This window comes from Schistosoma haematobium, chromosome 3 (assembly GCF_000699445.3).
Source record: "Schistosoma haematobium chromosome 3, whole genome shotgun sequence".
NCBI classification, from domain to species: Eukaryota; Metazoa; Platyhelminthes; class Trematoda; order Strigeidida; family Schistosomatidae; genus Schistosoma; species Schistosoma haematobium.
The window spans coordinates 36255917-36268528 of NC_067198.1; the positions used below are offsets into that span (position 1 = coordinate 36255917).

General features: G+C 36.1%; 1 protein-coding gene across 2 annotated transcripts in view; it reads right to left on the bottom strand.

The window, feature by feature from the left end:
• Nucleotides 1-850: 850 nt before the first annotated feature.
• MS3_00005670 (uncharacterized protein) overlaps nt 851-12612 on the bottom strand; it is a 28407-nt gene continuing 16645 nt past the window's right edge. The window contains exons 6-7 of one of the 2 annotated variants that reach the window (XM_012939948.3): nt 7638-8650; nt 851-6058 (exon numbers count right to left, since the gene is read on the bottom strand). In XM_012939948.3, coding sequence (XP_012795402.3) covers nt 5063-6058; nt 7638-8650 — 2009 coding nt within the window. In that variant the 3' untranslated portion in view covers nt 851-5062. Of the gene's footprint in view, nt 6059-7637; nt 8651-9708; nt 11174-12612 lie in introns of those variants that run through there. The other variant, XM_051213761.1, reaches the window with a different exon arrangement.

Sequence of the window (12612 nt, forward strand, 5' to 3'; positions counted from 1 at the left end):
ACCAGACAACATCCCAGCAGAGGCACTGAAAGCAGACGTAGCGATAACTACTTTACATTATCTTCAGCAAGGTTTGGGATGAAGAACAAGTACCAACAGACTGGAAAGAAGGACTTCTGGTCAAAATACCAAAGGCGATCTCAGCAACTGTGATAACTGCTGGGGCATCACTCTTCTCTCAATACCAGGAAAATTCTTCAACAAGGTATTGTTAAACAGAATGAAGGACTCCGTAGATGCACAACTTCGAGACCAATAGGCTGGATTCCGTAAGGATCGATTGTGTACAGACCAAATCGCAACTCTACGAATCATTGTAGAACAATCAATTAAATGAAATTCATCACTGGACATCAACTTCATTGACTACCAGAAAGCATTTTATAGCGTGGACAGAACAACATTATGGAAGCCCCTTCGATACTACGGCGTGCCTAACAAGATAATGTCGTACAGAATTCCTATGATGAATTAAACTGCAAAATTGTGCACGGAGGACAGCTCACAGACTCGTTCGAGGTAAAGACCGGTGTCATGCAAGGTTGCTAACTCTCACCCCTTCTCTTTCTCCTGGTGACCGACCGGAACATGAAGACGCCAACATCTGAAGAGAAGCACAGGATACAGTGGACAGATAGGATGTAGCTGGACGATCTAGACTTCGCAGATGATCTGGCTCTTCTATCGCAAACGCAACAACAAATGCAGGAGACGACCAGTGTAGCAGCAGCCTCAGCAGCAGTAGGTCTCAATATACACAAAGGGAAAAGCTGGATTCTCCGATACAACACAGAATGCACCAATCCAGTCACAATTGACGGAGAAGATTTGGAAGATGTAAAAACCTTTACATATTCGGGCAGCATCATTGATGAACACGGTGGATCTGATGCAGATGTGAAGGCGCGGATCGGAAAAGCAAGAGCAGCATATTTACAACTGAGGAACATCTAGAACTCAAAACAACTGTCAACCAACACCAAGGTCAGAGTTTTCAATACAAATGTTAAAACAGTTCTACTGTATGGGGCAGAAACCTGGAGAACTACGAAAGCCATCATCCAGAAAATACAGGTGTTTATTAACAGTTGTCTACGCAAAGTACTTCGGATCCGTTGGCCGGAAACTATTAGCAACAACGTACTGTGGGAGAGAACAAACCAGATCCTAGTGGAGCAAGAAACCAGGAAGAAGAGCTGGAAGTGGATAGTACATACAATGAAGAAAGCATCCAATTGCGTCACAAGACAAGTCCTCACATGGAATCCTCAAGGCCAAAGGAAAAGAGGAAGACCAAAGAACACATTACGCTGGAAAATGGAGACAGACATGAGAAAAATGAACAAAAACTGGATAGGACTGGAAAGGAAGGCCCAGGACAGAGTGGGTTGGAGAATGCTGGTCGGCGACCTATGCTCCATTGGTAGTAACAGGAGGAAATAAGTAAGTAATAACAAATTTGTTATTTTCAGTCGATGAATTATTAGACGATTATAACTGCCAACTGCGTAATGTAAAAAAACAACAATCGACTGTAGGTTCACGTATTCGGAGCTTTGAGTGACTTTTGTATGAGGGCTAGTGCAAATATCCGATTACACAAATCAAAAAAGTAAGTCTAGATCGAAACTGTAACCCAATTGCTTCAATCACTTAGCTATCGTTCCAACATGACATATAAGTGCTTGGCGGTCGAGAAAAAAAAGTTGTATTGATGTTTAACCTTGGATCTGTCTGAAAAGAACTGTGAATGATCATGCCGTTGAGATTGATAGTTTACGCTTGATTACTCGTTTGTTTATTATGTTCAGAGAGGGATTTTGTGGACATTATAGAAATTTAGTAGTTGAATTCATGAGTCAATTGAAGCTAGACCACCTGGATTCGGATCTCACGAGGCGGGATCGTGGATGAGCACTGCTGAGGATTCCCATACTAAAACGAGATGGCCGTCCAGTGCTTCCAGGTTTTCCATGATGGTCTAGCTTCAAATGACTCATGAATTCAACTAATAAATTTATTATGTGTCAGGTACCAGGTACGATGATTAAAGATAAGAAAGGCATCATTAAATTACATGCTTTTTGGAAACTACAAGATAGGTGAGATTCAAGCATGACTAGGCTAGTGAGAGTTATTCACTTGAAAAATATCACCGTGCAGTCTAGGAGTCTAAATAAATTTATGGGTTGTACCCATCCTTACTAAACTCCTAGTATTAAAGCCTAGGCCGTCGCCTTCCTTACAGATCAACCAAGCGCCCAATAAAGACAAGATTGAATTGTGCATTCCAACCGTTACTCAACGCCATTACGCGGTTGTCGGATTTCATTGAAATTAGAAACTGATCTAAGTCAGACAACCACTGAGAACCTAGAAGGCCTTTTCGTCGTGGCCTAGGATTCTCCAGCAGTACACACCCACAACCTCGCAACCGGAGCGACTAGCTTTGAAAAAAAATTTCCGGAGTTTTGTGAGATGTGAAGCTAAACCGTGGCTAGTGTGAGGTTACCTACCGAAGATAATGGAAAACTGCGGCGCAATATGGTGAGCTGACTGAAGTTAAGGTTGTACATCATTGAATAGCGGACCAGTGGTCCAGAGTTTAAGCGTTGGAGCGAGAGGTCCTGGGTCCGATTACAAGGTGTGGAGTGATGGACGCGTACTTCTGAGGAGTCTCATACTAGGATGAAGTGGCCTCTAAGTTTTCAGTGGTTGTCTTAGATTGGTTCATGGTTTAAATAAAATTACTTGAAACATCTAACCATGAATTGCTGGTGTAAAAAACCTCAAGGACTAAACCAACAGTTTTCTGTATTCTCCGATGCTAAAAGTAAACACCCTTATGAATTTATACCACTCTTCAACCAATATCCAGTTTTCAGATGGACGATAGTTAGGATCGTTACTATTAATTACTTGTTTTTAAAATTTCAACCTCATTGTTTCCTATTTAAAATTTATTGAACTTAAGAAATAAATTACGCCATAACACAAATATTACTGTATTCAAAGATAATTTATATTTTATTCATACTTACACACACAAAAGCATTAACACATTTGACAAAAATATGAAGAGGAGAAAATGAAGAATTATCCGAAATCGTTAATACCATCGTAATCGTCAATTTATGGTTAAAAAAATCACCAAACAGATAAACATACACAAATGTGAGTGAAAGTACCCACACGCATACATACACATAAAGATGAGGAACAGACAACAAATAAAGAAGTTTGAGGAAAACTACCGCGGAATCGCAACAATTAGTGAACAAAAAAAGGCAAGAAGAGTAGAGTATTTGGTAAAAGAACGAGTAGATTGATGATAAATAACGTCAGCAAGAATAAACAATAATAACACGTAATAAACGCCGCATTTCAGACCATTTTACCTACCTGTATATTTTTTCGAGAATTAGAATTTTTCCCCTTTTGTGTTAACACAAGTAGATGAGTGAGTGGAGAGTAGTGGCAGTAAATATGATGGACTTGAAAAGTCATATTTTGTATTTCTTTAATAAGAAAAATTGAGTGATGTTACACATAAATGTAGAAATAGGAATAAATTCCCTTATTGAAAAAAATATAACAAAATGGCAATTAATCATTTATGAAATAATTAATAGGAGAGGAGACAAACAGTATCTCATCACTGACAACTAGCTGGTGTCTACAATAGACACCAAGGTTAGCTCATGTGATTTGAGTTGGAGAGTGGGGGCGAGAACAGGAAGGAGATAAAAGAATCAAACATTATGATATAGATTGGATAACAATATGAGCCTAATATGTGAACCGGGTGATATGATATTGTTTTTAGATGTCTAGCGTTGATGACGATGAACAGGAAAGAGAGGGAGAAATGCAATTTCATTTCCTTGAAGCATAGTCTCTTCAATATGTTTAATACATTTTGCTTTGGTATAACAATTGTATCGCTCGAAGTTCCCGCGCCCATCACAGAGTAGTAATAATCCAGTAAGGAATAATTCAAAAAACAAACACATGAAAAAGTGATTATAATAATATTATATAATTGCCCATCTTCCCAATGAATTGTAAAACGTGGTATGTTGAAAAACCAGATAAACCAGAAATAAACGAATTAGAAAGAAAGGAAACAGAAGCACGGTGGGATTGTTCAATTGTTCAAAATATCATTTCACTTTTTCTTATTAACTAGTGATGGAGAGAAAAGACAGCAAAGAAGGGGATTTTGTGTTTACACGTAACATATTGATACTGTGTAAACTAAAACTGGATATATACCAGAAAATAGTGCACACAGTGATAACACATAGTTTAGCACATATATATCTTCCCTATTTTGTCTCAATAGGTATATTCCGTTTACATGTATTTAAGGAAGGAAACAACACAGTAAGAGTGATAGTGGTGAGAGAATAGCAAACGTACGATGGATGTGTGTATAGGCGCGTAGTGAGGGAGAGGTCACACAAAAATGATAATAACACTAATGATGATAGTTGCCATGATGATAGATTTTTAATGGAACCTAAATATACAAATAATTTGTAAAAACAAGAAAACGATAAAGAAAACTGAAAAATGTATAAGATAATTAACGTGATCTGATAGCCTATTAGTAATTATTCGACACCTAATAATAAAAAAGCGTAGATCTTATTTGTCTAGAAGAAATGTGACAGTTGATGGTAGGAACATTTAAACATGAACACACGTACACATTAACATAAAAAAGAGATTACTTTGACGATAAATGGAATAAATATAGAAGGAAAGCTAAAAAAAGTAATGATCAAAAGAGAATTATTTCAGGTGAACGAATCACTTGGTTGAAGTAATAGTTAATGAGAAGATCGAGGGAATACACTGATAAGTATAAAGAGACCTTTATTTGAATACTACTGTGCTATGTGTAGCAACAAAAGCAATAGTAATGGTAGTAGGGATAGAGGCATATTTTCAGTTTACAAGTATAGAGATTGTATTTGTCATTTCCTTTATCAATTAAGTGACACTTTCTATTTTCATGCTGCCTATCCCCCCTCAGTTTTTATCATCATCAGCTACATTATACAGCTTGATGGGTCAATTTACTATCATAAACGTTATCATCAGATGTGTTAGTCAATGAAATATCTTTTAATACTGATGGAGTGGAATGATGTTGTTTACCATCAGTAATGATATTTCTATCATTTTGAATATTATTGACATTTGAATGGAAGCTAGGTGTACTTAAGACAAACGGGATTTTTCTTTGAACTGAAAATGATTTCTGATTATCACCATTGCCATTATTGTTATTATTATTATCATCATCGTTATGAACATGATTATCAGTCACCATGACTGACAGAATAAAATGTTGATTTGAAATGGTGTTAATTTCATTATTCAATGAATTGGAAATTTTACATTGATTATTTAATTTGTCATTATGCTCTTCATTTTTTATTGATCGTGTTGTTGTGATTGTTGTTGATGATGCTGGAGGGACATAGGTAGTGACTTGTACAGGAACGGGTACAAAACTTGTCGACGGTACTCCTGTGGCTAAAGCAGCAGCCTCAGCTAATGCAACCGCACTGGCCGATGAAGAAGCAGAGATTAAAAGTAAGGGGAAAGATGACGTGCCACTACTACTACTTACAAAGTTTGATGTAGTGATGGCGGGGGTAGTATAAGTTTGAGAACAATTAGATGAATGTGGTATGATTTTAGAATTATTATTGTTATTATAATTGGAAGAAGATTGTTGAACATTTGAAAATGATGATGATGATGATGTACTAATCTGATTAGCTGACGATGAATGAACAGATGTCGGGATTGTGATAGATGGAGAAAGCATCATAATAACATGTGCACCGTTGACATTCATTTGATTCGCTAACACAGACGATGATGATGGTGATAATGTGGTAGCACCATTAGGTAAATTTCCATGTGAATATTTCAACTGTTCCGTAGGTGATTTATTGATTGTAGATTCTGGCATAATTGATTTCATAGGACTGGAATTTACAGAAACACGTGTACACTCACTTTTGATGCTTGAATCAATCTATGAAAACATTAAAAATATATATACCTGATTATTCTTTCATATTTATAATTCCTATAAAATATAATTAAACTTGAAATATGGGATTCTGGTTTGTAGTGCAGGATGCGTAGAGAAAGAAAAGTCCCACTGAGTGACTGACTAATCCGTTACTGAATGTGTAGTTTCAAACGAGGATAATACCATATATAATAAAAACATGTTAGCAGGATCAATGAAGAGAATAGGTTTATAATAACTATTTTATTTTTAGCTTGTTTTAAATTAACCTAAGAGCAAATCATGTTTTTGTGAAGCACTAGACATATAACATATGTTACATAAAAAATCTAAGTAAAATTTTTTAAACATTGTTTAAGATGCAAGCTTGGATAGGTAGGTAGGTACAGCTACTCACTTACGCCTTTTATCCCTCGTAACTGAACAGGATTCTCCAACCAACTCTATTTCGGGCCCTTCTTCCCAGCTGTTCCCAATTGTTACTCATTCTTTTTATGTCTGCCTCCATTCCCCGGCGCAATGTGTTTTTTGGTCTGTTTCTTTTTCATGTCTTGCGGATTTCAAATTAGAGCTTGACTTGTGATGCAGTTTAATGATATCTACAATGCATGCCCTGTACACCTTCAGTGTCTTTTCCTAATTTCCTCTTCAGTTGGGAACCGATTTTTTCTCTGCCACAGGTTATTTGCTGATGGTATCTAGCCAACCGATATGGAGTATCTTGTGTAGACAACTTTTTGATGATAATTGTAGTTCTCCAGGTTTCAGTTCCACATAATAGGATTTTCTTGATGTCTGCATCGAAAATTCTGACTTTAGTATTGGTTGACGGTTGTTTCGAGTTCCGGATGCTCTTCAATTGCAAGAGTTCTGTCATTGCTTTGCCGATTTGTGCCTTTACATTTACATCAGATCCTTCTTGTTTATCAATGATGCTGTCCAGTTACGTAGAAGTTACCACCTCTTCCAGAGCTTCTCTATCAAATGTGATTAGATTGGCGCTCGCTGTTTTATTTTCGGATCTTGCTTTTCCCCTTGTGTAGGTACCATGATAAATCACTTTAATAAGCCTGAACTATGGTGACCCGCATTCTAAACATGAGGGTTAGTGATACTAGCAGGTTTCCTAAACCGTAACAGGCAGATAGGGATTTGAACCTGCTACTTAATAGCTTAAATTTGAACGCCTTAACTACTGAGTCATTGCTCCACTACAATGAATGAACTATTTGACTCTACAATTATGTTCAAAGAAATGAAGAATAGTTCAAAGGTGAAACGAAACATAACGTCTAATAATTTCACACAATTTCAACAAATTTGCGCCTAATGTTGCGCACTAGATAATAAGTAATGCTTCAAAAATTTCTATGATAAAATAGTAGTAAGCTATTATTATTATTATTATTATTATTATTATTTGTTCTATGAAACAACGGATAATATTTATAGCTGAAGTAGATGAACTTACAAAAGAGTTTTACATTTACTAAGAGAAAATAACTCAATGTATAAACCATTCCCATCACTTCTCAAGAAAATCATCAGTGATCGAACACAGAAAACAATAGCTACTTACATAAGTATTAAGATTATGACTAATAACATCAGTAGTTGTTGTTGGATTAGAGGTAGTAGTAACAGCATATTCAGGAAGCATTGTTGACTGACTAATAACAGATGATAATTGTTGATAATTATTAACAAGATTATTCCTGTTTTGAACTGATATGATATCATTACTATTGTCCGAATTGCTAGATTGTTTCTGACAAATTGTATTAAAATTATAAACAGTATCTTCTTTGAGTGTGTGAGATAATTGATGTGATACAGTATTGTTATGTTCATTATGCGGTATAGTTTGTATAAGACCATTGTGTTTGCGTTCTACCACCGGTGCGGATCCATTTAATTTATTAGTATTATTATTATATATATTGGATACATCCATTTCTACAGTTCTAGCAGTTTGTAGTTTTAAGAAACAATGATGTTGATGAACTTCATTTGTATAATCAAATATTTCATTACGATTATGAATGTTGTCAGAGGCATTAGAGAGTGTTAATTGATTACTACTATTGTCATTGTTATTCTGGGTATGAGAACGATGTTTATGGGTACTATGTGGTGAACGAAATAATAAATCCGCTGTTATCGGTTTCCTTGCATTGTAATGAATAGTGGAAGATGTCGTTGAATGATTGATTTTTGAAATATACGAGTCTTCATCACTATTATTATTAATATTATTATTATTATTAAAAACACCGGGACAATAGTTGCTACCCACCGTTGTAGTACAAAAATCAACACTGGAAAGAGTGGCATATTTCCTCTTCTTGTTATCATTACTATTAAAAATATTATCTTTTGATAATTTTGAAAAATCCGAACCATTTGACACTGTTGTCAACTCAGAGGAATATTGTTTTGAACTGTTAATATGACTTTTAATATTATCCGAACCGGTTAGTGTACGAGTAAGAACAGAAAAATGATTTTGATAAGGTGTTTTTATTGACGATTTTTTCTCTTCAATTAAATGTTTAGAAAGTGTCAAATTATCTAAAAGTTTTGATGAATGAACTGGAAAAGAAACAATGAAGCAATGACGAGCATTAGCATAGTTTTTAATGAAAAAGGTTAGAAAAAATAAGCATATTTAGATTATACTGATCACAATATATATTACATAATAATAATAATAATTTTGTTTCTAACAGTAAGGTTATTCAGATATACGAGTAAGCGGGTAAGCAACTTCGGGTCTGATACAAATTTACATCAGTTTAAAAAGTAGCCAAGTTTATATTAACACTATATATTTCATTCAATCTAGATATAAAACTTTGAAGGATTATCATCAATGTGATTGCTTTACATAGTTATTAGAGAAACTACATGCAATTTCCCTTTTGACAAGTGTACCATTTGAATACACTAGTGATAGTTATAGAATGATCATCACAATCGAGTATATCAGTGATTATGGTTATTAGTGAAGAAAAATTCGTTACTTAGTTATCATCATTACTATGATCGACTATTTGAACTATGTAATCGAATAGGAATTAAGTGAAAAAAATTTTCGGAGACCTACTTTACGGTTAGATTAGAGGTTAAATCAATGATAGCGAGACTTTCGTTCTTTCTAGACAGCATTATCAGTACTACATTCAAACTAAAGTGAGCTAGTTGAATTTCTTCACATATGACTTAGAGCTTGTTTTGTCAACATTAAATCAAAATAGAATTGTAAACAATAACAGAACAAGTGTTTACACCACCAACCAATCAAATTTCGTGTTAACAAAACGAGATATTAGTCATATTTAGAAGAATATGAATAGCTCACATCTATCTGAAGTTTGTGCTAGTATGTCTAGTAAGATAAAGAAAATTTCACGAATGAACCTTTCAGCTCAGAGAACATAACTCCACTAAAATTATTTCATCTTAACATCTGATCTGTTAGAAGTCGTCATAGAGCAAATATTCATTTATTTGAATTTGAACTTCTATGGTGTATAGATTCCTCTATTTTGGTATTACTATTATTTTAAATTATTTTGCCCCTAATATCCACATGTTACTGCACAATGTAACTGCATTTAAATGTTCAAGATTTGTTTATATGCATACGACTGGTAAAGCAAAGGAAATATGATGAATGCTAGAGTTATGGTGACTTCGAAATTAATATTGCACAACAAAACTAAGTCTTCACATTTTTCAAAACACTTTTATGTCAGAAAGAAAAATACTGCTTATGGAGACCGGTATCACAAAGCTGATGAAGTGAATACCTTTTATTTATTTTATTTGACATTACAATGTACGTATATTATGTCCGAAGTGGTTTTATAGGATAAACTAGCCACCAACTTGTGAATCCTAGGTTGTGTTACAGCAAAACTAATTCTGTTGGTTTTCAATATACTATCTATTATATAAGCTGAAAATACTTCACCTAAATCAGATCAAATTGTTACAGCGTTTATTTTCATGACTTAGAATAACACTACTAATAATAATTCTATCAGTTGAAGTCCTCTGTCAACCAATGAAAACCAAAACGGCCGTTTCGGCCTAGTATGGGACTCCTCGGAAGTGCGCATCCACGATTCCGTAAGTAATTCGAACAAAGAGCCTTCGGCCTCTGTAACACCCTATCCTGATAATCATGCGCTCATTAGTGACTAGCTTCAAAATGGATTTACAAGGGTTCTAGTGAGAAAGCGTGACCAGTAGAGTTCAATCCATGTAGGGTGCAAGACAGAAATCCAACTCAGACAATGAACGAAGGGTTGTGCAACATCATAGATTGAGTGGAGTTAGACATTAACACCGTCGAATGACGGCTGAGTGGTTTAAATACTAGGTTTCGAGTCCCACGTGCGGAATTCTGCATGCGCACTGACGTAAATTCCAATAGTAGGACAAAACGGCAGTCCATTATTTTCAGGTTTTCAATAGAGGTTTAGCTGAGATGGAATCATGAACTCAACTCTTAAAATTACTACGATCTCCATAGGTGACCTATACAAGGCGGGATATCCGTCTACCAATTAAGAGACGAGTATACTGTGCAGCAGTTCACTCTATTCTAATTTACGACTGCGAAGCGTGGTCATTAAGGGTAGAAGACACTCTTAAGCTACTAGTATTTGATCACAGATGTCTTAGAAATATTTCTCGGATATGCTGGGACCACTGGGTAAGTAATAGTGAGGGTGGACTCAGGGTGTTACGGAATGATAGTAAATGAGCAGTTGAGGTTGTGAATCTTCATCGACTGAGATGGTTGGGCCACGTGTTACGCATGCCCAACTATCAACTGCGACGGCTTGCAATGCTGACTAGTGTTGGAGACGGATGGATGAAAGTTAGGAGCGACCAGACCAAAACGTGGCATCAGTCCATAAAGTCACTAACTTCTGGTCTGAGCCATGTTGGTAGATATAGACTACATGGTTGGGGTCCGCATGACTATCGTAACCAATGCTTGGAGACTCTGAGTGACATGGCTCAGAATCGATCACAATGGCGTAGGTGTATACACTCGTTGTCTTCCTCTGGACCGTAAGATTAAAGCTACTTTATATCTTTCTTTCTACGGACTAATTCTTTATTCCTGTATTATATCCCTATACGCAATCTTTCTTTTATATATTACTACCATTGAAGTAACTACTTCTATGGATTTGGTATTCATTTTGTTGTGCTAATGAGGTATGGTGACTTGGACCGATGCATGTATATGTCTGGTCCTATGTTGCAGCTGACTGACTGTTTAGCGATTATTCTAATATCCAAGTGGTTAGTTTTGACTCATTGGTCTTGAGTACTGTTTGAGGTATGAGGGTGGTTAGCACTTCCCGGTTTTACACACCGTGGAAAGGTTCTTCTAAGGATGCCTGGAAAAGAAATTGGGTTATAGTTGGTCTTAGTGACCTGAGAGCGTGACCACGGTGCCCAAGGGATAACTACTTCAGGCCAATCATTCAGGACCTAGCCGTAGAGAAATATTGATAGTTGAATCATTTAATCGCTTAAGGTCATGTATCTCCAGTGTGTCTGAGAGATCGAGTTTTTTGGAGTTGGGAATTGCAGATAGACATTCTCCGGATTTAGAAGGTTGGCGAACCAAGCGCAATTTGTTAGGAAAACTACTTACTATACTTAGCTTGATGACAGGTCCTAAAATTGGTTCAGTGTCAGAAGACTTCAGAAAGGACATCTCATGGGATTGATTTAGTAGGCTGTGAGTTTGGCTACGTGTGCATTTAAGTGACACCCCCACCTGAGTATAAGTTAACCAATCATAGTCTTGCCAGGTTAATCGATATGTGGAATAGTGTTACAGACAGGCGGTCGTATGTCCAATATGTCTAGAAATTATCCACTAGCAATAAATACAAGGTCATGGGAATTATTGAAAACACAGGCCAAGTGACAGCCAGGCGATCAATATGAATGAATGCAATTAATCGACCTTAGCATATGCGTAGACAGCTGATTTTACCGGGTGGCTCATGCAATTGAGAGAATTCTGCATTTTCCTGAAGAAAACCTAGGTTGTTTGTTATTACTTTTACGATATATACACTAATTTCAACTACGAATATAATCTTATAAATGATCCACTTAATCCAATTCACAATTGAACAACCTGTAAAATTCAGATTAGGGGTGGGATCTTTGCTGTGTTATTTGTTTTTTACCGCTGGACAATGAAAGTGGGGTTTGGAGGCGAACAGCATTTCTTCATGACGAGCAGATTTAGACTGTGATGGGACAAACAAGTGAGCTTTATCCTTCCACTGGGTAGAAATCTGTAAACACGAAAAGTTCGAACATCGCTTAGAAAACGAGAACCACCATGCTTCGGTTTGGGCACCCAGGCAGTATCACAGCCCACACACAAATACAATGAAATGACAATAATTAATGAAAATACTGTTCTCGCTCCGATTAAAATACAGAAAACTCACATCCATTTGGTAACATTCATTTTTATTTGTTTATGTACTACGTCACTTATTCCT